Source organism: Acartia tonsa, chromosome 4, assembly GCF_053477335.1.
Source record: "Acartia tonsa isolate MP-2025a chromosome 4, ASM5347733v1, whole genome shotgun sequence".
Lineage (NCBI taxonomy): Eukaryota > Metazoa > Arthropoda > Copepoda > Calanoida > Acartiidae > Acartia > Acartia tonsa.
In genome coordinates, this window is record NC_137263.1 from 9,453,335 (window position 1) to 9,481,212 (window position 27,878).

Below are 27,878 nucleotides of genomic sequence, written 5' to 3' on the forward strand. Positions count from 1 at the left end.
TGATATGAAATTGAATAAATTGCATTATAATTAAAACAAGGATGTCCATAAAAGCGAGGCTCAACAAAGCCGACAAACAAACATTAACAAATATTTTTTTCACAGAACCTAAAACCAAAATTTTCACGACTATTTCTTGTTATCAAAGAAGGGCCACCCAAAATGTAGAAAAGCCCCACTTTTAAAAATATTTATGGTTTTTTCTCGTATTCATTCGAATCCGGTGGATAGGAACCGGTTCTAATCCATACGAAAAAACTATGTCTAGCATCGAATTATATCCAGCTTTCTACGAATATAAAAATGTACAATCATAAGATTAAAACCAGTTTTTTCAGCCCCGAGGTTTTAATCTCATAATTGTACTTTCTATATCCGCGGAAAGCCTTTTATAATACGATGCGAGAAATAACTATTATATCACTGGTTAAACAATTTCGATTATTATGAAACAATTTTACGCAAAAACATTAGAAGTAAAAGAAAAGGCTTAGAATAGAATTGGTATCACAAATAAGATTGAATTTAAATAAAAAGTAACTATATTTAATGTATAATAATTGATATGCCAATTACAGTATGATTTTTTATACTGTAATATATACATTTTAGCTAATATTACAAAAAAGACGATAATAGTTATTTACCGCACCGTATTATATACAGCTTTTCTGCGGATGTAAAATGTACAATTATAAGATTAAAACCGGAGGCACGGGCTAAAAATCTGGTTTTAATCTTATGATTGTACATTTTAATATTAGTAGAAAACTGGATATTAATCGGTGTCAAATGAATACGAAAAATAACTATTAAAAAATTCTCCTTCATTTCCTTCTTTTAACAGGAAGGGACTGGACAGTAATACTTTTTTTATAACTTTGGAGATCATTATTATCTACAGCTAAATGTCCCCTCCCTCCTCTTGGTATATGGTCCACATCTGATTGAAGGGAAGTTGTTGAATATATTTATAGTAGAACAAGTTGTAGAACAGGACCAGTTGATGGATACAGTTCATCAAATTTCTTGTACTCCTTTGCCGCCATATTTCTTTCTAAAGTGAGGCTCAGGCTGTGATATATACGCGCCTTAAATAAAAATTTACAATATTTCATTTGAAATGAAAAAAAGATTACCTACCGTTCTTTCGTTTCAAGATATATATTTCAAATACATTGAAATTTCATTGTTTTCTGTGACTTACTAATTAAACAAGTTTTATTTCGATATATAGCATCCTTACCCTTTAAAATGACCTTAAAATAAACTGACCGAACGCTCTGACGGAAGTCTGTAGTGTCCTATATCAACTAGGTTTAATTAAAAGATTCCAAAACTGTGAGAACCCTAGTTTTGCCAAAGTTATAGTTTTGTTAATTTCCTCTATCGAAATAATAAAAAGGTATAATAAATCAAAATGACATCACAATAAAAGAACATAATTGCAGAGCTTTTAAGACAAATTGTATACAAATAAGATTCCGTTACCTGTAAATAAAGACAGTCCTTGACTCTGTCCCAGTCCTGGAGGCGTAGGAAGCCATCCCGGGCATGGCCCACTTGTGTGGCACCCTCCAGAAGATCACTACGTCTTTCCAGTTCACCAAGGTCGGCACTGGCAGATATGCGACATTTGGCACACAACAATAATCCTCTGAAAATTATCACATGCGTTATTTCGACGAACATTAAAAGGCCAATTATTTAGCTACAAAATTTTTGCTTTTTGTGAAGAATAGTTCCATTGTTTATACAAAAAAAAGAAAGATGTTTTTTTCCACAATTAGAACAGATTTAAAAAGGGGAAGGTAGGTTGTGCTAAAATTCTGTAAAGGTGTGAGTTTTAAGGCTTAAAAACAGTAGTAGAACGATAATATTCAATAAATATGTGTATTCCTTATTGAATAGAACCATAGACAAAATATTTTATATAATTATACAGAGTTGTAAATCCGGATCCGCATTTTTTTAGTCCAAGGATCTGGATCCAGAAGTATAAATTTATTTAATAATCTACCTAAATTTATATAAAATAGTCACTTACAAAGACATTCTCGTGATGAGAGCCAATCTTTAAGGTTTAGGTTCAGACTTAAAAATTAAAAGTATTTTTGACTTCGAGATTAAGGAATAAATATTTTTTGAAAAATTTAGTGATTTTATTTTTATTGTCAAGGATCCGGAGTCGGATCCGCATACAATCAATGCGGATCCTCAACACTGTATTTATATTTAGTGAATATTATCGTTCTACTACTGTTTTTAAGCCTTAAAACTCACACCTTTACAGAATTTTAGCACAACCTACCTCCCCCTTTTAAATCTTCCTCATGAAACTGCTGTTTTATCTACTGATTAAAGATTGAGATTGTTAACACTGACCTACTCCTGTCTCTAAGAGATCCATGTGAGAGAAGAAAAACAAGACAACGTCTCACTAGCAGCAGAGCTTTTCTAGAAAAAAATCTGCATCAGATGAAACCAAAGATAATGAAATAAATTTCTCTTTAGAGGTCAAGTGACAATCTAATTCGGATCTTATTGTCCAAATATTGGCGATTTCATTTGAAACTGATGAATCAATTTTTTTCGGTTCTAATTGAAAAACCCAATTCTAGTTTTTTTTAAAAATGGTTCAATTTGGCCTTTTTTTTGGGTTTGTTGTGGGAATTTAAGCGCAACAATCCTATTGAAACCCGCTAATAAGAGGGGTTTAAAAAAAAATCGCACAACCCTCCTTACTTTGGTATCTGATTTTTATAAATAAAAATTATTACTTTGATGATCCCAAGACAAGATGATTGTTGGCAATGTGTAGACAGACAATTGCGTGGAGCAACTCCATCCTGTACCTCTCACAGATCTCCTTCGCCTTCAACAAATACTGCAGGGCACCACCTACAAAAATAGGATGTCTTCACTTCCTCATGGGGAAAAGGCTGTATAAATGGATATAGAATAGACGTGGATATTATGACAAGGGAAAGAATGAGTTTTGATATTGATGGCCGACTTAGTAAGTATTGCGAACGTTGGCTCGCATCAATGAAGCAGGTGATATAATAAAGTTTTGCATATCATCACTGGTTTTATCCATTATATATTAGGATATATAAGTTGGAAGGAATTTTAATGTTAGGGGGAGATTTGAAATCTGCATCAAATTTTAAGGATTTTTTTTTATAAAATTCGTTTTTTGTATAATTCTTTATCTAAAAGCGGAAATACAATTTAAGTTAATTAATTTTGACCAATAGGATAGGTGGATTAGAAACTACCTGCTCTCTAATTGGGTGAATGATGTACGACACTTATGCTTCTCCAATCAGATCGCAGATAGTTTTCAATCCACCAATCACAGATGTCAAAATTAATTAACTTAAATTGTATTTCCGCTTTTAAATAAAGAATTATACAAAAAACGAATTTTATAAAAAAAATCGTTAAAATTTGATGCAGTTTTCAAATCTCCCCCTAACATTAAAATTCCTTCCAACTTATATATCCTATTATATATTTAAATATATATCCATAATATTTACTAAAACTGCCGCGCCGGCAGCCAGTAGCAAGTTTTAAATTCTACAGCAGAGTTATGAAATAGAAAAAATTTGAAGGACAAAATGAGAACGACAGTTAATATTTTGTTTACAAAAAAATGAGAGGGTACAAATTGCTTAGATATGAAAAGAATGTCTACCAAATTAATGAACATGAATAAAACTAAACCTGTATGATGACTGAAAACTTGGATCTCCGACATCAAAATAAACGCTCTCACCAAAATGTCTCGACTGGAGTTTTGTGGAACGTCTTTCTAGAATTTAAATACTTTATGATTGTGTAATTTTAATAAAAATGCAGATTGACAACAAATTACAGACAATTTAATAGTAAACTAGTTGCTTCGCCTATAGCTCCACCAAGGGAAAGGCGGGGAATGGCAGGAAAATAGCCTAAATCCATAACCAGACATTTATAAAGAATCCCTAAAGAGTACAACCATTCAGACCAACAATTTCCGAGATCTTTAGCTTCAGACAAAAAAAACCTACTAATTTATTTTTTAGGATGTACATAACTTAATCTATCCTACAGGACAAAGGATGTGTTTCTATTTTTATTTAGGTATCATTTTTGTAAAATGTAATAAAGATAAATAACTCCCCCCACCCCGCCTCGCATAAAAGTTATAAACAAGAAAATAGAACAAACCTTTTCAAATTGTTCAATGATGTCAGTGAGTATGGATCTCGTGAGCTCCATATCACCGAGGCGAAAGTTTAATTCTGCTTTCCACAGCTGTATCTCCAAGCTAGTTTGAAGAGCGGACAGATTGGCGAGGGCAGACTCTGCCTTAACCCAGTCACCACCAGCAAGATGGCGAGAATACAAGATTTTCTGCTTAGTTATTTTCCAGAACTATAAAAATTAATTAGAATTAGAACTTTAACACCTAACTTTAAAAGTAAATAGATAATTTTCAAAAGGTTAATTCCATTAAAAGTATTTTTAAATGAATACTAGTGTACACCGTATACCTTTCATGAAAAATACTATATGCATGCGGAAAAGATCGAGGTGACCAGAATTTTCAATCCATTTTCTTTTGACCAAATTAATTACAATTTATAATTTTATTTGTGTTGCTTCAAAATACACTATCGAATTAAATAACTACCTAATCTTTATAAAAAAAGTTTGAGAATAAAATGTGAATTTGCACAGGGTTTAACTATATAGAAAAATACCCAACCTTAGAGAATTGAGATAGGGAGGAAGGGAAGAGAGCCTGACAGTGAGCCAGAATTGAATCCACTATTTCTCTGTATCCCTCATTCTCAAGATTTAATGCCATGTTGCACAAACCAAGAACTATTGGTTCTCCTACAAATATTTAATCTGTCATATTTTTCGTAACAAAGTAAAATATGTAACATGTTACATCTAAAATACAAAGTAGAAAGATGTCTGTCCGTCTGAAGCTTAAGATCTCGGTAACCGCTGATCAGATTGAGGACACCCCCCCCACTCCCCCCCCCCCCCAAAAAAAAAAAATATGGTTCCAGGACAAACGCAGGAGTCCCAAACGTCGGAGTGGACAAACGCGGGAGTGCTAAAATATTAATTGAATCACGTTTTTCTATACAGGTTAGGTTAGGTTAAGATATGAACATACAAATAAGCCCCCCGCAGGGGGTTGGGAATTTAAAAAACCTAAAAAATGGTTTAAAATAGGTTAAGTTTCAACTCCGGCGTTTGTCCACTCCGACGTTTGGGACTACTGAGTTTGTCCTAGGACCAAAAATATTTCCCCCAAAAAGGGCTTTTTTTTCTTTTTATTGTAAGCAAAAAGTAATTGCTGAAAGACTTGGGATCAAATCTGGGAATATACCAACTTCCAATCGCGAAGCCACAAATAATTTATGACAAAGCCATAATGGACGTCTTGTATGTAAATTGCACTACACTAGAAATGAGTTAATTTTTACCTAGGTAGGGAACATTATCCTTGTTCAGGTTCATTCGTAGCAACAACTGTACCAAAGTTTGATTCATATTTTGTCTTCCCCAACATGACCAAACCTCACTTCGGATCAGATAACTATTTCCCTAAATTAAATGAGTCCACATCGAGTTCAGAACAGATTAATCCGAATATTAATGTATAAGTCGAAACTAAATTGCAAGTATTTTTTGCATAAATACTGTTTATAGACGTACTTGGATTATTAGGTTTTGATTACAGAGATGCTTCGATTATACCATTGAACCTTGTTGTGATAGGAATCAGTATTTGAAAAAACAGATAAATTTTTGTTAAAAAGGTTAAAAAATTAACATGTTTTAAATGGAATTTCTTGTAACGATTACAGAGTTGCTACGCTTTCTAAATCGTACCTAACGTTATAGGATCAACATGCAAAGTTTTAAATCGATAGGACAATTCTAACATGTCGAAATTAACGAAAAGAGCTAACTGTTACACGAAAGGAAACAACCGTTACGAACGTATGAACCAACCATAATTAAAGAAAAGCTGCGCTTTAAAAATGCATTAGCAACTAGATTTAAATAAAAAATCACCAGTTAAGCAGTTTTACAAGGATGTATATTCTACATGGGATCCCCTGCTCAGGGGGGGGGGGGGGGAATAAAAATAAGTGGTTGGAGGGGAAAAAAATGTAAAAATTAAGAAAACTGAAAACATTTTTTTTATTTCCCCCCCCCCCCTTCTTGGTGAAAAAAACTTTTAAAAAGGTGTGGTAGGAGGGATAAAAAAAATAAAATATAGAGTTCTTTAAATATTTTTCCATTTTCCCCCTACTTGGTGAGAAAAAACTAGGGGGGGAAGAAAAATAAAAAAATTTGTAGCAGGGGAAAAAAATAAATCTTGTGCAGAATATACACCCCTGCAGTTTTAAAAAAAACTTACTGGTAGGTCATGAAGATTAAACTTGCAATTTAGAACACTGCTTCTAGTCAAAAGGTCCAGAATATATTCAGGTTTGTCCGCCAGGTCCTCAGTTTTGGTTGCCAGGTGCAGCATACCCAGGCTGGCCAGGTACGGCAGATTCAACTCCTCGCACCGTGAAATGCTTCGCTAGAGTAAAACAATTTACTTATTATTTAACTTTTCAAAATGTAATTTTGTATTTGAATTTAAGGTGATTTGTTTTGGGCTTTTAGGTTTATGGGTTGGCAATAAAAAAGATTTAAGGATCTAGATTCTAGATACCTAGCATCTATACAGTATAAACTAGAAGGGAAACAAAGAAAGAACATACCCAAACGACACTTTCCATGTTGAATAATAGATTTATTTTGCAGTTAAAAAAAGATAATGACTAAATTCGTAACCAATTTCATCATAGATCAGAACCGTATTTTATCTGTACGGAACGTGATGGAAAATTAAAGCTGGAACCTGATGTAGAGCGACAGTGTCATCGTCTGATGTCTCCCTGATGAGCCAGGACAAGCAGTGCTGCAGACAGATATGATCCTTGTCCTTCTGTCCAATCTTAATGGCCTCCTTCACAGCGGATTTAGCCTCGGAGTCGTGGCCAAATCTAACGGTATAGAAATAGAATAGATTTAAAGGTAGATTGCGCGAATACTATTCATTTTTTTAATTAATCCAAATGGATGGAATATGAGTTTTAAAGTATCTAAGAGATACCTATACAATCCAATGAGTTTTTAGATGTGAGCAATAAAGTAACAAATTATTTGGATCTACTGCAGTTTACGGTAAAATATTGCTGGTAAGCAATATTTCCAAAAATCTATGAATTTTAAAGGCTGCTAGCTGCCAAACGGCTTAACGTACAGATCATGCCCGCACACTGTTTAAAGCGGCATAAGAAGGCCTACAAATAATCTGGAATAGCCATAAATCAGTAATGCATAATTATCTCGCAGTGCAGAGAAATGCGCGAAAAAGACCTATTTTACGCGTTTTTTCTTCAGTGAAGCTTTCCCTCTGCATATTTGGATCTAGGCTATTCCAGATTATTTGTAGGCCTTCTTATGCCGCTCAAAATGGTGTGCGGGTATGATCTGTACGTTCAGCCGTTTGGCAGCTAGCAGCCTTTAAAACTCATAGATTTTTTGTAAATATTGCTTACCAGCAATATTTTACCGTGAACTGCAGTTGATCCAATTATTCTATTCCAAGAATCAAATTGTACTCTTATCAAACTAACCTGGCATGTAATGAACCAAGATTAAGGACAGCATATCTAAAGCTTTGACTTCCTTCTTCCTCTGTCTGAGCAAATGCTGAGGCTGTGTGTAGGTTGTCAACAGCCTGACTGAACTCTCCCATCCGCAGGCTATTCAGGTACGACAAAAAGTATGCTTCGGACAGACCAGGATTAGACTTTAAAATGTTATTGATTTCTTTTTGTAACATTTTTGGGGATAGTGCATGTGTTTCTGCCGTTTGTATCAGGTTTGATTGTGTAGCAATGAAAAGATCTGCCTGCTTTCTAGACATACCTCTGTAGGTACCTTGTTGCTGGCTGGACATGTGGGTTGTGTCTATGCTGGCTGTTGACGCGTTTACAGGCGATGGACAGAATAAGGAGTTGGGTAGTTCCATAGTTTCATCGGGTTGAGGTGTTGCCTCTGTATCTGAGGATATATCCATCCCAGAGGTTTCGTTACCAGCATCTTCATCTTTGCGTTCTGTTCAGACGATATACATTTTATACAATACATATTTGTTCTAATGAATAGTGTTTGACTACTTAACGGGGGGGTTTGAGGCTATTTATTTTGTAGATTAAAGTCTTGGGATGTTTTTTTTTAATTACTGTTTTTACTTTCCCTCGAATACAGAACACCTAGATGCTAAGGGCGCAGCCGTTCGTAATGTAATATAGCATGAAAGTGTTTAATCTGCAAAAATATTGATAATTTTATATTTTTGTTATAAAATGTTTCCTGGTAGAATTTCTTTAAGTTGGTGGATGCCAGATTGTATGTATTTAGAGAGTTTCATTTCAAAACTAGAAACTTCACTGTACAAAAAGTTTTATTAATAACAATACAAATTACCATAAAAAATAATAAATATTTAATTAAAAGAAAAATACATTCCTATAAAAGTATTGTCCTAATACTTACAAAAATCCACGAAAATCTATTTACCTGAACGACATTCTATCAAAATTGAGAAATAATCTTCTTAGAAGCAATCCAGCCAGAGATTTTCGACTTATCAAATTCTAAAATTTTAAATATAGTTTGTGCTTCATTTAGTTTCTGATCTATTAAAAAAATCAAGAGAAATGTCAAATAAAGTTATATCTGCAACTGCATAACGCTTAATTTTGGTTTCCACGTTTTAAAACTAAGACAATGGAAGTTAATTTTTGGTCCATATTGGCGATTGACTAACCTCACAAAATATTATTAACCTGGTGTATATTTGGTTCCTCTAGAATGATCTTCTCCACCGACATAAAGAGATCATTGAGCCCCGCAATACCCTTTTTCTTGAGGCGTACCAACCCCTTGGCCCAGGAGGAAAGAATGGGCGCGGCATCCGCCTCTAACAAGTTCCTCATGGCCTGTATAGTTGATGGGAAACTTTGATCTGTCAACATCATCATGTTGAGAATGTGTAGAGCGATCTTTGTACGGACTGAAGGTGGATAAAGGTTCATACCATCCTGCAAAAGGAATTTTTAGCTTTCTTTATTTCATGTGTACTAGATAGTGATATAATGGAATATGGAGTTGAATCCTGTTCCCCTGAATAGTTTAAAAGAACCAAATAATTGATATTCTTTCTTCATAACTAACCATATCAATCTTAACTCTATTTAATACTAATAACTGTTAACAGTTATTTCTCGCATCGTATTATAAACAGCTTTTCGCGGATACAGAACGTACAATTATAAGATTAAAACCAGTTTTTTGATTGTACATTTTTATATTTGTAGAAAGCTGGATATAATACGATGCTAGACATAGTTTTTTCGTATGGATGAGAACCGGTTCCTATCCACCGGATTCGAATGAATGCGAGAAAATATTTTCTATGCATTTATATAATATTTTAGGTTTTTAAATAAGGCATTTAAATATTCTACTCGAGTCCTAAAAAATATCTAATACAGAAATTTTCTTATGCATAGAACAAAGCACTAAATGCACTGACCTGAGCTTTTTTATCAACATAATCAATAATAAATGAAATAGTGACAACTCTGTGGGGTGTTACTTCATTTGAGGGGGAGGACATTCTATTCATGGTATAGGAGGCGGCTAAACGGTCCGAGGTAGGTATTTGCGGCAGTTCACCAACAGCTGCAGGTGGAACACCTTCGTTAGTTGGCATCTTAGCTTCTTTTTTGGTTAAATGATTCAATACATATTTTAAATCTGTAAAATTAAATTTATCACAATTCATAAAAAAAAAACAATATCTAAAAAGTAAAATATTTCTAATACATAAGCCATAAACTTCACATCTTCATAAATTTTGCTTCTTGGAGTAATTATGAAAGGCTGCATATTGTTGTTGTTTGTCAAAGCATCTTCTCCCTACTGGCTCCAGATCAGAGTAACACCTAAATTCCGTCAATATGTAAACGTATTCTTTGTGGTTACAATAAGATAGTGCTAACAGATAATTAGTAGAAAATAATTTTAGCAGAAAATTTTAACTTTCTTAATTGTGTAGAAAATATATTTTGAATGGTAGGTTTAATCAGTCTTTCATTTATTTTAAGAAATCTACAAAAAAAATACTTCACATATTATCTCATTTCAATGTTATTATTAAAATTTGAATTAGTAACCTTAAAAGTTTTTTTTTAAAAAGGTTATTTAATAGTTATAAATATAGAAAAAATTAAATACTAATGAATAAAAAGATACTCGAATTAAAATATATTAAAACTTTTTAGAATTTTAGCTACAAACCATTATTTGCAGTGTAATATAAACTAGATATAGTAACTAATGACCAAAACCTTTCAAATACTTTGTTGACAGCCTCAGAAGCTACTGCAGTATTGACTCCATAAATGATCCTGACAGACCTATTAGCACGATCCTTTACACAATCCTCGTGACCTTTAATCAATCTTAAACAATACAAAATGTAAATATCATAAAACATTTCACGACAAAATTAAAATGGGAATTTATCAGTTTCCTTTCAGCAAAGAATAGAAAAACAAGGACGTCAATATTAACATGTAGCAAAGCTTAAAAATATTAACATAGACTATGAACGAGCAAGAACAAGCGACCTAAGAATCTTCCAGCAGGGATGTCAAGCTTTTTAGTTTGGTATAAGAATAAAATGTTGAGCAATTTTTAAAATACGATCAAATGTTTTGTTGAGTTCAAAGTGTAAAAACTAATCATGGAAAATAACACAATATCTTTAGATATGACCACCATTTTTATCTTATATTATATGGACGTTTTTTTTAATGAAAATTCAATGTATGATCTGTAAAATGTGCTTTAATATTCGAATCTCTTATTAAAAGTGAAATGTATTACCTAAAGTTTCCATCCAAGAATGAGGACAAAGGATTTTTACAGTCAGCTAAATTTGCAGCTCGCACCTATCAAAAAATTGTTTATTTATTACTTAATCTATAATGCAAAGTAGAACGATATCTGTCCGTCTGTAGCTTAAGATCTTGGTAACCACTGGACTAATTGGGTTCTGCTTTTCAAGGAACATACTGATAGAACCTGTGGTGTTTTTAAGCATTTTCCTTGGGGTGTGGATCAACCCAGGAATAAGGTATAACCAACAAGCGAAATAAATCTAAAATAATATTTGGGGGGCAAATGTATAGGTCGTCAATTTTACGATGTGTTGCCCCCCAACGACAGCTGATAAACACGTATAGGTTTCGTGATTTTTTCCCGAATTAATTTCGTTATTGGTAGAGGCTGGGATCAACCCTTTCCCCTTAAAATTCACCTTAATGATTTTAGGTGCCAGGAATGGGGAGAGAAAGGATGGAGTGAATATTTTTTATAAACTCTATGTCTAACGTGTGGTCATTCATAAGATACACTTCATTTTTATTAACTAAACAAAATTAAGGGGGGGGGGGGGAGTTTTGACACATTTGCGTAAACCTGGCACTTAGGCTTTATCTTTGGACTGAGAGGATAGGTTATTAATGATAAAAGCATTCTTATATGATGAATTTCACGAAGTTTTAATATTTTTTGGATAGGCCTCCAGGTTTCGGAGCCCCAGGCCTCCAGGTGCTCTCTGTACAGGTAAAAATGAAAATGAAAAAAATTTAAGTTACAAATCAACTTATAAAACAAAATATGCATCTTTTTTCTTCAAATATGTTAATAATATTAAAAAAGATGCATATTTTGTTTTATAAGTTGACCTGTAACTTTAAAAAAATTTTTTTTTTCATTTTTACCTGTACAGAGACCACCTGGAGGCCTGGAGCTCCGGAACCTGGAGGCCTATTCAAAAAATCTTAAAACTTTGTGAAATTCATCATATAAGAATGCTTTTATCATTAATAACCTATCCTCTCAGTCCAAAGATAAGGCCTAGGTGCCAGGTTTACGCAAATGTGTCAAAACTCCCCCCTCCCCCCCCCCCCTTACCTCCGTGCAAGCTAGATGATATATATTACTAAAATCTATAGTTGATGAACAATAATCATACATGTGAACTAACTCATGGACCAATGTCTTCTCTACGGTAGCTACATCCTACAGAATATAGAAAATCATGGTAAAGAAACTAGAGGGTTTCGTCGTATTTTCACAGTAGCTTTTGATAGGTTTTTTTTTGAGGTTAGGTAAATGGTAATGATTGCCCAAAGGGTTAGAAAATGACCCCGCTGGGTTAGAGCGCCACGCAGTGGCTAGAAATAGGAGAAAAGCTGCTGTGAAAATTCGACAAAACTTAGCTTTCTTTCCATAATCCATTATAGATGCATGAAACAATTTCTATATACACTACTAGCGGCTACGCCCTAGAGGCCTCTAGGGGCACTTAAGAAGGGGGGAGGTGAATTCGTTTGTAATTTTATTTAAAAATATTAAATAAAAAATTTTGGGGTTAGGGATTTTTTCTAGGGGCGATTTATCTTTGGAGGGTGGTGGTACCCTCCCCAAAAATGAGAAGGAGAAACATATCGGTTGAGAAGTAAGCAAGATCCTTCCTAACAGACATCAAAAACCGTACTACTTTATATAAAAGGATATAGGCATTGATTTATTAAAGACCGATTATGCTAATTCACACTCTTTATATAAAATGTATAGTTGCATGTCGAATTTATAAAATATTTATTAAACAAAAAGAAGTTCAAACACTACCTTCTTAGTGGTATACGTCGGATAGACAAAAATATTAAATATTTATAGGGCAGCTGCCCGCCCACTCAATTTACCTTGCAATAATTTTGACAAATAACAAGTTGATTAAGTTTTCTATCATAACCACCAGCCAATCCTTTCTTGCAGGGCTCACAACTTATATGCCTGACAAATTATTTTACATTATATAGCATTTTGTATCAAATATTTGTGCCAGGGGAGGCTGCGCCTCTAAAATCTAGAGGAATTGTATTGGAACGGTGAGGAACAGGTAAAAAACATACACGAAAACTATACATAAATATTAAAATAAAATAGTCTAAATAGACTGGATCAACGAAAACAAAATATTTCTTAATTTTTAAAATATAAAAATATAATTAGATTTTAAGAGCAGAATACTTGTTCAAAGCGAAGTAAAATAGTAAAAACTATAAAAAAAACCATTGCAAATTAAATGATTTATTAAGAAGCTCTTTTTACCATAACGTACATAAAAACTAACCTGTCATAAGAAAAAGGGCAGCCACTTTTGTCCAGTGCTAAGAAAATAACAACAAAATTATAGGGTATGCATTTTATTTCTTAAAGTCTTTGAAAACGTAGATCAATTACACGAAAGAAATTATTGAGAAGTTAATAAATAAATAAGTTTAGCATTCTTCAAAGAGGACTATGCACAATGCACATAGAGAGAAAGTGATTTTAAAATCACCTTCCAGCAGTGCGTTTCAGTATTTTTTGTGAATATACTAGGTTTCTGTTAATTGTTATGTCAACTGAAATAAATAAGTTTCACAATAGGTTAATATGAAAAATATTTTAAATATTCAGCGATTTTTGAAAAAAAATATAATAGAATGTTTTGTTGAGTTCAAAGTGAAAATGAAAAAAATGGCAAAATGTCATCAAATGCTGTAAAATGCAAGGGTACACTAATCATACTGTTTACATTGTTACAATACACCACCCTTCTTGCTAATGTGCTTTTTTTATCGAAAAAGTTTTCTTTTGTGTCAAAACCTTTGATGGCTTACAATCTCAACTCATTATACAATTTTAATTTTTTGTCAAGACCAAGGTAGACCTAAACTTGCTTCAATTATTTAGCCCTATATTATCAGAAACTAAACAGTGAACGAACATCACTTGCCCTCGTACGTACAGTCTTCTTAGAGGATATGATAAAAATGAACCTTGTACCTGCCTGAAATTAACAATCTTATTAAAGGAGACTTGTTGACAGCTTGTGCTACAAGCCGTTCACAAGAATCTTGTTCTGTAATTCAGGGTTGTCATTTTGGGCGGGCGCTTTTGGGCGGGCAGTTTTGGGCGGGCGGTTTTGGGCCGCCCAATATAAGGTCCTTTTGGGCAGTTTTGGGCACCCCCCTTTTAGGGGGGAGAGAAAAAGGGGAGGGGATTAAAAAAGAGGGGGAGGCGGGCCTATTTTTTGGGTGATATCCTTATACTAAAGTAACAGGATGTGTGTATGTTTGTTTGTGTGTCTGTGTGTTTGTACCGAAGGATCTCACTATCCGCTAAACCGATCAGGTTCTCCTAAATAGGGTAGCTTCTCATAGGTTATGGGAAGGTTTATAACTATTTTGGGGGAGGGTACCACCACCCTCCTAAGACAAATCGCCCCTAGAAAAAAATTACTCCCCCAAAAACTTTTAAAAAATTTTTTGTAAACTGAAAATAAACATGGGGGGAGGAAACCCACCCCCTCCAAAAAAAAGTTATTCCCCCCCTCAAAATTTTTTTTTACTTTTTCTTTTCAAATCTAATATAATAATTGGATTATCAAATTTTACTCTCCCCTCCTCAAGTGCCCCTAGAGGCCACTAGGGCCGTAGCCGCTGGTTAACTATATAAATTAGTAAGCTTTTTTTGTATCTAGAGAAGGATTTCGCTAAATGCTGAACCGATATGGTTCTCCTTTCAAGTGGAGTTTTTATAGGTTCTGAGATGGTTTTAGGCTATTTTATTACTAAGAATAAGTCTAGGTATGGTTTTAGGCTATTTTATATCCTTTTTAGATGCTTTTTACGACATTTGCCCAAAAAGAGTGCCCAAAACCACTTTTGGGCGCCCAAAACCCGCCCAGAACCCTTTTGGGCAATTGGGCCGCCCAATATCAAAAAAAGTGCCCAATTCGACAACCCTGTTCTGTATCCATCTTAAATCACATTATTAAAAAAATATTAACATCTGTAAAAAAAAAACATACTTTGATTTCCTTAATTTCTGGTATTACAGTATTACATAGGATTAAAATCACATAAAACATGAGTTAGGTATCACAAATAATTTTCATTTCACTGTTAGAGAATGTTTTTTTATGAGATAAAATTCATAAATATTCTTCAAATAATTTTATCCTGTTTAAATAAATATTTATGTTGTCTGTATTTTAGACTGCCATCTACAAGAAGATTCCTGGGTACGAGTTTGCCCCACCGAAACTCATATTATTGTATTTATTAACATGTCAGTAGACCATTTTATTATATGCCCTTATATGTAAATATAACCTGTGTGCATTATCATTCTTGTTTTAATTGCAGATTAATATTTGATCTTTATTATTAGTTAAGGCTTTGGTGTTTTATCTTTGATATTTCTATTTCATATAGCTTGGTGTTAAAAATGAGATGTGGGACAGCTGTCACACTGCATGTGTTATATTAAAGGTGCGTTCGGTATCTATTACTAAAGATACCAGTTTTATTGGCCCTAGGCCTATTTTATCATATCCTTGAAATTATTTAGGTATACATTTTATTTTATTCATTCTTTTAAAAATCATAAATATCAATTGAAGAATTGTTGAATAAAAATGCATGGTAGCTAAGCGTATGAAAAATGGCACATATTGCTTATGGCAATAACATTAATTTTTGGCGCCAAATATTCTAATCTCCTCTCTTCCTTCTCATTTCATTGTTTTCAAACTCCTTGGCCTTCTCATAGCCTCTTCTGATGATAGAATCAGGGAGTCCTGCCAGCTTGGCCGCGTTGAATCCGTGAGATTTGGGACAGGGTCCGTCCACCAGCTTGTACAGGAAGGTTATGGTCTCCTTTAACAAAATATTATAAATTTAATTTTAACAAGAACGAACAGGTATAATAGTAATTAAGATCTCTAAAGAAATATTGAATTTTCATATATACTTAAAGGATGACTGTAAAGGTATTCAGTGAAGTTTTTGTCCTCTCATCCACTAGTTGCGGTTACGCCCCTTGACGCCCTTAGGGGGGGACAGAGAAACATCATTCCTCTTTTGTATAATTCCATATATTTTAGAATCTGCGCGCGCATCTATAGGCACTCAGCGTCCCTGATGTCCTACCTGTGTTATATCCTCGTGTCCTTCATTCTCAACCATGCAAGCCATGTGAGCAGAGTGAACATTACTGCCCAGATCTTCAGACAGGGTGTGGTAGTGGGTGGCAAACAAGGTCCTTGCCTCTTTCTTGGCCAGGGCAGACACGACTGCTCCTGCTATGGCTGTACCGTCTGGAAGAAAAAGAGGTATGTATGTATGCTAATGGCAGTTAAAAAGTTTTTCAAAGGCAAATGAAAAAAAAATTCCAATACATAACCTAAAAGTGTGTTTCTTTACTTTTACATAATACAAAGGATAAAATATCTTAAAATACGCCATACACTAGTTACAAAATAATTGGACAGCAAACAGGTCATAATCCCCAGTTCCTGCATTTTAATTATGAATAGGCCTATTTGTGGCACAATCAGTATAAGAAGAGTTGCCAATTAATGACAACATCTAAAAGTAACCAGACAACATGTTTGATAATAAAAGATTTTTGGATTTTTCCAACCGTTCAAATCATAATCAAACTTTTGTCATACGATAAAGTTAACATTATACAAATCTATACAACAATAAAAATTCCTACCATAAGTAGCTGTGCCACGACCGAGTTCATCAATCAATACCAGAGAATGTTTGCTGGAATGTTGCAGGATTGTGCTTGTTTCCTGTAAATCAGACAAATATAAATATGAGATGGCTTTGAACGAAAATTACTATTTATCTTATTTTAGTAGGTATTTTTGTTTCAAGGTTAAGTTTTAGACTAGCGGCTCCGCCCCTAGAATCTAGGGACTTCAGATTTAAAAACGTAAACAAGGCCAGAAAAGTAGCTAAAAATCATTGCAAGACTTGACATTAAAAATAAAAAAAAGCCCAATACCATCAAAAGACATAAACGAAGCTTCCCTAAAATGGAGAACCCTATCGGTTCAGTAGCTGTTGAAATCTTAACCTTTAGACATAATAACTTTTTATAATAGGATATGACATGAAACTACTTGATTTGATTTAAAAGTTTACCTGTAATTCAACCAGGAACGTACTCTCACCCCCAATAATATTATCCTGGGCCCCTAGCCTCGTGAATATTCTATCCACGGGAGAGAGAGTCATCTCTGAGGCAGGAACAGCCGTGCCTATCTGTGCCAGCACCACCAGCAGGCCAGTCTGACGCATTAGGGTGGATTTACCGCCCATGTTAGGTCCTGTTAGAATGACCAGGTTCCTGCCAGGCTCCAGAAGTGTGTCATTTGGAATGAAAGCTTCGCCTTGCAGGTCTAGACAAGGATGGCTACCTTCCTAAAAAAAATATAAAAATATACATATGTAAAAAATGAATGACCACTTGTTGTTGAAAAGAAGGAAAAATCTTTAAACTTAACAGGCGTTATAACATAGCTACGAATTACTTGAAGACATTCTGATTGAGGGAGGCTAAGCATTATTGGACTGGACACAAATTGAGTGTTAACAACTAATATCAAACCTTGATATCGATGATGTTCTTGTTTGCAGAAACAAACGTTGGAAAGCATGAGTTTTCCAGACTGGCACTGTAAGATGTCAGAGATAGAAGACTGTCTATCAAACTGATACAACCAATTGCTTTCCTGAAAAAGAGAATAGATTAATTTTCCCTTTTACGGTTCTATGTAAGAAACCCAGATATTAACTCATTTAACTAAACTAAATTGAACTTTTCATCATATGTGAATTTCTTGTCCGTTTGTGAAGGTTTTATTTAGAAAAAAGATAACGGCATTTATGTATTCTCTCTATCCACAAAAAGCAAAACTTCTACTTAAAAAAAGAAAAAAAGGAATATACTTTCCTTTAATATCCAAGATAACTTTATAATAAAGGGGGGGGGGGGGGGGGGGCGAAAGTGACACTTTTTGAAACCAAAACTAAGAGTCAACAAAGGAACTCAACTAAAAAAAGGGTTACAGGTCTGAGATTTTGCATGGCAGTTGCTTTATAGGGGTACAATATGGAACTGTGAAGAAACGGCGGCGCAACCGCCGAAAACCGCCGTTTCCCGCCGTAATTTTTGTTGCCTTTTCTCGGCGGTTTTCGGCGGTTGCGCCGCCGTTTCTTCACAGTTCCATATTGTACCCCTATAAAGCAACTGCCATGCAAAATGTCAGACCTGTAACTCTTTTTTTAGTTGAGTTCCTTTGACTTTTAGTTTTGGTTTCAAAAAGTGTCACTTTCGCCCCCCCCCCCCCCCCCTTTATATCCTTATTATTTCCCTGGTAAAATCAAGAAAAAAACTTACATAAAAAGTTTGGCATGCTTTGAGTATTGATGAAACATCTTGCGCTGAATGTCAAGCAGCGCAGCATCCTTCGCGGCCTCTGCCTCCATCTGCTGAGCCAGCAAGTCCTCAGTTTCCTGGGTTGTATAGCGCTTCAGCTTCTTGGTACCACTGGCGAGGGTGTACTTGTTGCCAGCCCGACCTACACAGTCCACTGGAATCTCCAGCTGGAACCTGTTCTTGCCTGTGCCCCAGTACTTCACATCGCAACCGAAGTGCTTCTTCTGCTCTTTCAGGTAGGCGTCCAGATCACGCTTGATCTCACGCAGAGTTTCGTTAGCTTTGTCCAAATCAGAATCAACTCCTTCACTCGGAATTATCTTTCCCTCTTTCCTAAAGGCATCAGTCGTTTCAGTAGCAGAATTTTAAGTTATTTTTAATAATTCAATTGCGTTTTATTAAATCTATGCAGGGCTAGCGTATCATAACTTTCTAAAAAAATACATAAATCTTAAGAAAATAATTCAATCTTAGTTAGACATACATAAATATCTTAAAATATAAAAACAATAATAATACCTGGCACTAGAATGATCGAAAGCATTGTCAAAGAACTCCAAAACCTGACTGAGATCAGGAAAATCTCCGCCATCCTTCTCCAGATGTGTAATGTTTCTCAACATAGAACATTCAAACTCCGAGTTCTAGAAAATAAAACATTAGTTTTCATGCAAACTTATGCCTCATTGAAAAAACAAAACCTAGGTACAGAACGGTTAGAACTTGCTAACACTTAAAGCTAAATAAATTTAAATCCCAAGGAAAATGGCCTAGTTAATCAAAATTTCATGTATACAGACACACATACAACGTACTACTTTTGGCAGATAATCATCCAATTACTGCACACAATTAAGGAAAATTTTTATCTCTGTATATCTTTAAGGTAGGTATATAACTATGTTAAACGGAAAAGTTATTCTAATATTCCTGTGAATATATATCTATTATTATCTAAGTACTACCACAACCATTTAATTACTAGAGCAGCAGGCTCGAAAATAAATAGTGTTACCTTAAAAACTTTAACAAGCTCCATTGTTCTCTTGAACCCGTCCAAAGAAACTATCAGATCCATTATCTGTCTTTTGGAATAAATCTGACTCTACAATATAGAAAAAAAGTATATATTAACATGAAGGGATGGATATGACAATAACAGACTAATTCATATGTCCCCCAGATGATACTATCCACGGATAATAAAAATTTTTGCTTTCCAAAAATTAAAACTTATGTTTATATTCGTAAGATTAAAAAATTTAAGAATTAAATTGGTTCGTGCTTGGATTGTACAAAGTAACAATGTTCAAACTTTATAGAATCTACATTGGAGGTAATTTTGTTTAATAAGGAGGTACATTAATTTTTATTTTTTTTTCATTAAAACTGCTGAAATACCTCAAACATAACTGCTCTAGAATCTGGATGAGATTTACTTCTCTTGGCATCACCCGCTGTGTGTATCTTTGATATCAGCCTCTCAAGGTCTGGCATTTTCTTCAATATAGTTCTGGCCTCAGAACTTTTGTCGAAGGACATCAACTCTTTGATGGCATCTTGGCGTTGTCTATATGCAAATTTTTTTTGCGTTAAACGTATAAAGTAGTGAGGTTTTTGTCTAAAGCTAAAGAAAACAAGAATTGCTTGTTCAAATTGGACGTACTTTTCAGGGAAGCTTTATAGAAGTCTTTGGTTTTACGCAATTTTCTTTTCCCTCGCCCGCGCTTAGAGGCTAAGAACGAAGGAACTAGTTTATAATTTAAAGTACCTAATTATTTTAATTCATAAACACCGACAAAAAATATCTTTTACATCGTTTTCATAAGCAACTATTTGACATTATATTAAGCAAAGGTACTATAAGACTAAGCAACCTGATAGCTTTGGTCTGAAGTAGTGGAGTGACGACCCAGTGGCGCAGTGTTCGCTTGCCCATGGCGGTCAGACATGTATCCAGTCTGGTCAGCAGCGAGCCATCAACAGAGTCCGCCAGGCCAGAGGCGGGAGGCGGAACAAGCTCCAGGTTTCTTATGCTTATTCCATCTAAAAAATACAAGAAGTTGGAACACGACTCTCAAATTTATTTAATGCAAAAACTTAAGATTTTTTCAAACAAAAAATATCCAACTATTTGAATTTAAAGAAAAAGTCTGTTAAAAATGGTTTTGTCTCATCAAAATATATTAAATGATTTCTTGCATTTTTGTTTACAGTGGACGCAATGATCGTCTAACAATGATCATAAAACTAACACACTCCATAGAACATTCCTTATCGAATATCGATACAGGAATCTGAATATAAAATTTAAAATAGATTTGACGCTTCAAACATGCCGAAAAATCAACCATAACGTCAGGCGAACATTTATATGGATTCATGACATTCGCATAACCAATAGGTATATTAATAGTTTTCCTTTACAAATATTTGTAAAATATGTTTACCTAATACCATATGCTTGCCAGCCAACTCCTCAGTTTCACTCTAAAAAGGTTAAAAAATTTGAATATTTTTAAATCAGAAATTCCCTTTAATTCTCAGCTTTTTTGTGGGTCAGTAATGCATTATTCTCCCATCCAAAACTTTAAAAGGTGCAAAAAAGGTAAGTCTTTCTAAGATTATTATAAAAGTGAAATACTTCTTATATCTTTGTATGTGTTTATATTACAATTTTCCTTCTTGGTCCTTTTTCTGCAGTAGCCTCACTATTTTATATCCTCAATATTTTCAAAATGGTAGTTACTATTTTTATTAGTTTAATATGATTTCTTCTAAAAGCTTCGCTCTAATTGAATTTTAACGCCCATGTTTTGTTCAGAGGTGAATTCTTAAAAAACTTTTTTAGCTCACTGCCTCTCTAAAATAATGAGGCAAAATTATCCCCTCTACAATTTTAGCGAGCCTCAATAATATTAGTGAGGCAGTGAGCCAAAAAGTTTTTAAAGAATTCACCTCAGGTTATTTAATCTTCATGCTTACCTCATTTTTTCCCTTTTTCAGGAGATAATCAACTGGCAAGTATTCTTCAAATCTCTTTAAACTTAGCAATTCTTGATCCAAAAAACCTAGGTATGTAAATTATAATACATATCATACAAATATTTTCTGATAATTCTTGATATTTTCGTAAGAAGGAAAGTACAGAAATGAAAAATAATGTTATTAAAATATGAAAAAAAAGCCTTAGAGACGTATGACGAGCATAGTAAATGTTCATTGGTCAAAAAGTCTTCATATCTCACAGATCCTATTAATAGCGTAGAGTAGAGTTATATAGTAGATCTCATTGTTCAGAGAAATCTCCACAAAATTTTTTATTAACTTATTGAAACATCCCCAAACTAAATAATATTCATGCAAAAGGGTTACTGGTAGACTGAAAAGGCATTTAATGTAAATAGATTTACTCAAAGAAAAATTATTGTTTTAAGTTTGTTTACGATTTTCAAAGATTAAAGTTGATAAAACCCACCTTGTCTGAGGTACCATACAATGGCTCCAAGTGCCCTCAGAGCCATTTGTTTGTCAGGTTTAGCCTGTGTCACCCTTCCCTCGGGGGTTTCCAGTAAAGGTTGCAAGCCTTCAGGCCAACTAAACTCTTTATCGTCGCCGGCGAAATAATCCTCTTCGGCAAGAATGTTTAGGGTTTTATCAGTCTCCCAAAATTCTGTTCCTGTCTTCAAAGCCTCACGCCTAAGATAGGTATAATACTCATATGTAACTGAAATTTGAAAAAAATGACTTAACCAGTACACTTCAAATTCAATTATATAACGATTCTAAAATTCTATATTTAGCGTATCTCCAAAAAAAATAAAATCACTATACAATATTTTATGCTCATAAGCTAATTCTTTTATACCAACTAGCAGCAGCGCCCCTAATATTTAGGAGTTCTATACATGCGATGCAGGGATCGAAAGAAAAGAAAATAGCTTAAAACCGCATCCTGGACCAATGTTGAGATTCCTTAAAATGAATTGATTGATTGATTGATTAGCCATAGTCTCTTAGGGTTTGGACCTAAGTAGTCATGGATTAGGCTGAGACACTTTTGTATACTTATAGCCACTAGGGCTATCAAGCTCTACGTTCAAGAACATTATGACTTGACCCGCTATCTCATGAGAGCTACTCATTATTACCTCACCCTCGCCGAGTATGGCAGATGTCCCAAATTAAGTAACCGTAATGAATGACGCTCCCCGCAGAGGAGCTTGGGATAAGGGTAGTACTGTTATAATGTACTTGACTATTAAGTATCCAAACTTACTCAATAATCCCCTTCTTACACAACCAGGGGAAGTTGCGTGAATGTATTCAAATGAGAAATTCGAGTTGCCACATGGGGACTAGATCTCGAACTCTCACCACCGTAGCTCAGTGGGTTACCACTGAGCTACGACGCCCCTTTCCTTAAAATAAAGAACTCAATCGGTTCAGTAACTTTCAAAATTTTAAGCCTCAGACAACAAAAACCTTAGGTACTACTTTAATGTTAAAAGAGAAATCTGAACTGATTACCTGACAGATGACATACAGGCAGACAAATAGTTGTAGGTAATATTAGACAACCCATTCTTCTCATACAAAATCTCAGTTGGAGGATAATGAGCAGCCACTGTCCGCAGCCGAGACAAGTTTTTATCATCCTCAAATTGGCCAAGATGGAAGGTTCCGATTGTGGTGTCAATAAAGGCAATGCCATAGGTGAGTGAGGAGGTATTGTTGCCCAAAATCTCTCCAATGGCCCACAAATATCTGGGCTCCCCTTCAAATGTTTCGCTGTCCAAAAAGTTGTTGACGCGTGTGCCTCGAGTGGTAAGCTGACACACCTCACGTGCGACAACTTTATCAAACTTGGTTGCTTGCTTGCCTTTAGATTTCATCTCCTTGACACGTTCGTCCATATCAGCCGGTGTTTCTGTTTGCTCAATGCGAGCAACTTTGTATCCTCTCTCCACAAGAGTTGAGGCATATCTGGAGTAGGCAACTTCTGGAAACCCGGCATGGGCAACCTCTCCCTAAAAGAAAAGAACCTTAAGTGTCATTCATATATTAAACAATTAAAATTAAAATGTTTATTTCAATTTACTGTCATATCTTTTCCTGACAATTTAAGAGTGACAAAAATTGTAACAGGTTTTGAATAAAAAGAATTATACCTGTACTATTAAAATACTAGTAAATGTGTCCTTAGTATCTAGGTACTTTGAATTGAAATGGGTATTGAATGGGTAGAAAAATAGCCTAAAACCATTCAATTCCCAAGAATGAAATCTTGTAACAAAACAGCCTAAAATCATCCAGAAATCTCAGTAAACCTTCCCCCAAAAAGATAATTGAATCAGTCCAGTAGTTATTGAGATCTTAAGCTTCAGACAAGGAAATTCTACATAATAGGATAAAAAAATGCAGACGGGGCTTACCTTCATATAAACAAGGTTAAGCTCTTGAACCCCAAGATCTGCGTCCATGTGGAACAACTCGTAGAACTTGCCCATCTTGAAGAACAGGACAACATCGTAGTATTGGGACTTAAGCTCCCACCACTGCCTTTGCGCAGGTGTCTGCGAGTCGAGGAAGTTCTGTGGCACATGAAGTGTGTGCGGGTTGTAATCCTCATGTTCCGGGCGGTGACGTTCTCTGTCCTAAATAATAAATATTGTATTTGTGTTGATTATATTTGTAAGGTAAAGTTGCATCAATTCTAGGGCCCAAAGTCAAAGAAAACCAAGAAATTGAATTTAATATCTTTCCCATCCCTATAACCCTGGTATGAAGCTATAAGAATTACCATAATTTTGTCAGGCTGAAGGAAAGGATGATCCATATGCTTGTAGCGCCGGGTCTCCTCATTGTCTTCACCATTCTTTGATGGAGAAATATCTGCTCCAAACTGGGCAAGCTTCTTTTTAGTGCTATCGTGCACTTTTGGCAAGGGTGAAGCACTAGGAGTATTTTTGGCACCAAATGAGGCAAACGGGTTCGTTTCTGAAAGGAAAATAATCGATTATTTCTAGAATGAAAAGATAGGTGATTAAAATATCATGTAACAATGTATTGACTAATTTATATAGAAAATTAATATTGCATACATAGTCAGGGTTGTATATATTTTCAACCCATTTTATGTATTTATAACTTTCACAATCACAAATCTAAGACTTGATACCTATTGTATTATCATAATAGTAAAATTAGTTTCATTTCCTTTTCAAATAAATAACAAAACTAAACCTGATGTAAAAATACTATATACACAGAGAAGCTAACATTGATAAATGCCCGTTATTGAACTATCCCTTCCTTCTGACTAAGGAATCAAAATCTTACTTGGTGTAGACTGATTTCCAGCCCCAAATGACTTTAGTTTTGAAGCAGGTGTCGCTGTAGCACTTTTCTTTCCTCTAGGTTCCCCGCGTTTTCTTTTTAAACCAGTCTTGACCGGGCTATCATCCTAAACAAATAATAATATATTTCTAGAAACTAAACCGGCATCTAAATTTTTCTCATTTGAAAATCCATCCGTATTGCGTAATAACGTTTTGAATTTTTAGAACTAATTGGAGCACAAAGACTTTAATCAATCTTATATAGCACACCTGACAATAAAGCACGAAAGGCATGTTTCATACCTCGATGTAAGTATTGAGCTAAATCAAATTATACTTAGTTGTAGTTTTCCTTAAGGTATATTCTAGTCCCTGAATAAATGTACCTCCTCGTCAGATGAGGGTTCATGTTCACTGACACCACTCTCAATTTCATCATCTTCCTCTGTATTGTCCAAATCCTTAAAAGCAGGTTTGATAAAGAGCTATGTGTTAAAAAATGTTGATTCATTTTATTTGTGTTGCTGTATAGGTAGTTTTTACTACATTTACAATATTGATTTATAAAAGCTTTAGCTAACACTGCCTTCTATCTAATCTGACAAAATATGACCAAGAACATGAAAAATATTTGTTGGGATCGATTATCTTCCGAGAATAATTTGCCCAATTAAAAATAATACCAAACATCATAAACTCTAATATATCATACCTTTAGAAAGTCAAATACCTTATAATTTTTATCTTTCTATGATACTTTGATTATGAGATAAGTACAAAAATTATGTCCATATTTATTAAAGAACTTACAGCTTTTGATGGTTCAAAGGTAGCATCGTCTCCACTATCATCGTCTGAATCTAGAGTCAGGATGCGGCGTCGCTTCTTCGGCTGGCTGGCACTTGGACTCTTCGCGGCCTTCGGGTCATTCTCCTTGCTGCCAGGGCTGACCTCAGTAGACGCGTCTGCGTCGGCAATTGAGTCGAACTCGTCATCACTGGGCAGATGGTCAACAAGAAGCAGGTCGATACGCTCCTCATTGCTCATGTTCTCGACCTGTCAATAAATATTTGAATCGATCAAGTAAATTTTATCATAATTGTTTCATGGAATTGTTTTATAAAAACAAGTGATACATATTAAAAAATTAAAGAGTTGGAGGGGATATTTTTACCAAGTGTGCTAAAACTATCATTTTCAACAAACTCATTTTTTAACTCGATTTTAAGTGAAATATATGATTTGATCAAAAATAAGCAGATTTTTCAGCATTCATAATGTTATAATAATATGCCAGTTTTCTGATTTTAGTACCTTTTTAGCATCTGCTAATCCTTTCTTCCATACTGGGTCAGAGTCATTATGTTCAACCTAGTATAGGAAACAGATCAATCTTGAATATCATTAATTAGTTTAGGGGGGTTAGTTTTTATCTTTATGCCATATTACAGGGACCCTAACCCTGTAGGGCTACAATGTACCTAGTATAAACTAGGGTAATGATAATGACCAGAAGAAAAAAAACTAACCACCGTCCTTTTGTTTTGTTTTTTACAAGAGGGATGGGGGATGTGCCTTAATAGAAGAAATTGGCACATTATTCCCAAGAATCGTTGAGTGATACCAACCTTGACGAATTTGTGCTTGTTTACGTGGTTATTTTATTTTTTAATGTCAGATGAAAATGTGTGAAAATGTAAAACAGTTTAAAGAAAAACTAAAAACTCTTACAATTGATGCATGAATCTAGTGAAAATGTTACCTTTAAAAGTTAAAATTAAATAGACACTTGATTCCAGAGACAACAAGATATTCATTTAATGGACCTCAGGGCCCCCATGGAATTATAACAATCAAATTTAAAAACTTTTGGAATATTATCTGTCTTTACCTACTCAAGTTTTTAGTAAGACGTGGTCATGGCCCAGAATCGAGTCAGACGTCAATGCGTAGAATTATACATTATGTCTTACCTTCTCTGACCATGGTTTAATCAGATCCTTGTCAATCCAGGACCTGGTCACAGGATCATCAAAGAATTGAACATGAACTTCGCGTTTTCTCTCTGTTTTGCCAGTGGATGGATTATTACAGATCATGCTTGGCCACCAAGGATAACCAGCCAACTTGGCCCATACCAAACGTCCTTAAATAATATTATTTCATTAAATCTCATTAAGTAAAGTTGGACACCTGCCATATGAAGGTCAGGGTTGGGCAATAATGAGTAAACACTGGTTAGGAATGCAGGACTGACACTTGTGTACTGTGTAGCCATTGTTTCTTAGTGCTTAGAACTTGACAGTTATGTAGTAGGAAAGACACTGTGGTATAGAGTCTAGGGCCAACTAAAGCTCCATGTTTTCAAACACGTTATGACAAGACACACTGTCATATGGGAGCTGCTCATTATCACCTCACACTCGCCGAGCATGACAGGTGTCCCAAATGCAATTATGAATGACGCTCTCAACAGACGAGCTTTGGCTACGGGTTGTACTGATATTATGTACGGGATAATTTAGTATCCAAACTACTCAACAATTTAACTTCATACAAATTACACAACCAGAAGTGAAAATGTGAATGCATTGCGACTGATTATTTCAAGTCACAAACAAGTTAAATCCCTTTTTTGTTATTTTTTGGGACACCTGCATTTTAACTTAACTGCGCTTTTCTCATAAAGAAGTAAGTATAGGTATTTTAAGTTATCCTAATAAATCAAATTTGGATGTCAAAAATTTTATGCAGAGCATGTTCTATATGTACCTGCTTGAAATCTTCCAGTCTCTACAACATCCTTTTTAACTTTATTGTCCCCGTTGTTGCTTGGCCGCAGCGGTGACTTTGTATCTCCTGTTGTATTACCCTTTGGAGTTTGACCTTTCGGGGTCTTGTTAAAAAAATTCAACAAGGAAGTTTGGGGCATTGTTCATCTGAAATCAGTTTTATCGTAAATATAATAAAATATGTATTATTTGATAAATTATTAAATATATATGAACTACAAAAAAAAATTAAGACTAG

At 34.6% G+C, this 27,878-nt stretch overlaps 3 protein-coding genes across 3 annotated transcripts; all 3 read right to left on the reverse strand.

Moving 5' to 3' along the window:
- Window positions 1–880: 880 nt before the first annotated feature.
- On the reverse strand, window positions 881–9,931 carry ida (anaphase promoting complex subunit 5 ida). The gene is made up of 15 exons (XM_080156224.1): window positions 9,680–9,931; window positions 8,931–9,185; window positions 8,662–8,738; window positions 8,455–8,531; window positions 7,713–8,196; window positions 6,932–7,076; window positions 6,440–6,607; window positions 5,496–5,616; window positions 4,760–4,890; window positions 4,219–4,425; window positions 3,733–3,820; window positions 2,781–2,901; window positions 2,386–2,457; window positions 1,492–1,657; window positions 881–1,091 (listed from the first exon to the last, which is right to left on the reverse strand). The coding sequence occupies exons 1-15, from the start codon at window positions 9,929–9,931 to the stop codon at window positions 972–974; spliced, it is 2,484 nt and encodes an 827-aa protein (XP_080012350.1). The 3' UTR covers window positions 881–971.
- A 30-nt stretch (window positions 9,932–9,961) lies between these two features.
- On the reverse strand, window positions 9,962–15,147 carry LOC145315980 (mitochondrial inner membrane protease ATP23 homolog). Its single transcript, XM_080156225.1, has 8 exons — window positions 15,013–15,147; window positions 14,057–14,122; window positions 13,355–13,391; window positions 12,924–13,014; window positions 12,130–12,237; window positions 11,038–11,102; window positions 10,497–10,610; window positions 9,962–10,091 (listed from the first exon to the last, which is right to left on the reverse strand). The coding sequence occupies exons 1-8, from the start codon at window positions 15,026–15,028 to the stop codon at window positions 9,995–9,997; spliced, it is 594 nt and encodes a 197-aa protein (XP_080012351.1). The 5' UTR covers window positions 15,029–15,147; the 3' UTR covers window positions 9,962–9,994.
- Window positions 15,148–15,624: 477 nt separating this feature from the next.
- Window positions 15,625–27,796, reverse strand: Msh6 (DNA mismatch repair protein Msh6). The gene is made up of 22 exons (XM_080156222.1): window positions 27,621–27,796; window positions 26,822–26,994; window positions 26,163–26,219; window positions 25,659–25,904; window positions 25,235–25,309; window positions 24,850–24,973; window positions 24,311–24,507; window positions 23,943–24,164; window positions 23,038–23,537; window positions 21,986–22,206; window positions 21,493–21,578; window positions 20,958–20,997; window positions 20,385–20,553; window positions 19,909–20,077; window positions 19,523–19,612; window positions 19,027–19,151; window positions 18,469–18,840; window positions 17,677–17,800; window positions 17,211–17,489; window positions 16,774–16,855; window positions 16,203–16,369; window positions 15,625–15,929 (listed from the first exon to the last, which is right to left on the reverse strand). Exons 1-22 carry the CDS (start codon window positions 27,778–27,780, stop codon window positions 15,765–15,767), a joined length of 3,843 nt encoding a protein of 1,280 aa, XP_080012348.1. The 5' UTR covers window positions 27,781–27,796; the 3' UTR covers window positions 15,625–15,764.
- Between the last annotated feature and the right edge of the window lie 82 nt (window positions 27,797–27,878).

Coding starts and splice junctions, on each gene's coding strand:
- ida (XM_080156224.1), bottom strand. CDS start 9,931: ATGAATTGTGATAAATTTAATTTTACAGATTTAAAATATGTATTGAAT. Junction 7,077..7,712: donor CTTGGTTCATTACATGCCAG/GTTAGTTTGATA, acceptor CTATACCGTTAG/ATTTGGCCACGACTCCGAGG. Junction 6,608..6,931: donor ACACTGTCGCTCTACATCAG/GTTCCAGCTTTA, acceptor GTTTTACTCTAG/CGAAGCATTTCACGGTGCGA.
- LOC145315980 (XM_080156225.1), bottom strand. Junction 13,015..13,354: donor TGCCCTTTTTCTTATGACAG/GTTAGTTTTTAT, acceptor ATAATTTGTCAG/GCATATAAGTTGTGAGCCCT. Junction 11,103..12,129: donor ATCATCTAGCTTGCACGGAG/GTAAGGGGGGGG, acceptor ATTTTTTGATAG/GTGCGAGCTGCAAATTTAGC.
- Msh6 (XM_080156222.1), bottom strand. CDS start 27,780: ATGCCCCAAACTTCCTTGTTGAATTTTTTTAACAAGACCCCGAAAGGT. Junction 25,905..26,162: donor GATTAGCAGATGCTAAAAAG/GTACTAAAATCA, acceptor ATTTATTGACAG/GTCGAGAACATGAGCAATGA. Junction 15,930..16,202: donor GACACGAGGATATAACACAG/GTAGGACATCAG, acceptor ATTTTGTTAAAG/GAGACCATAACCTTCCTGTA.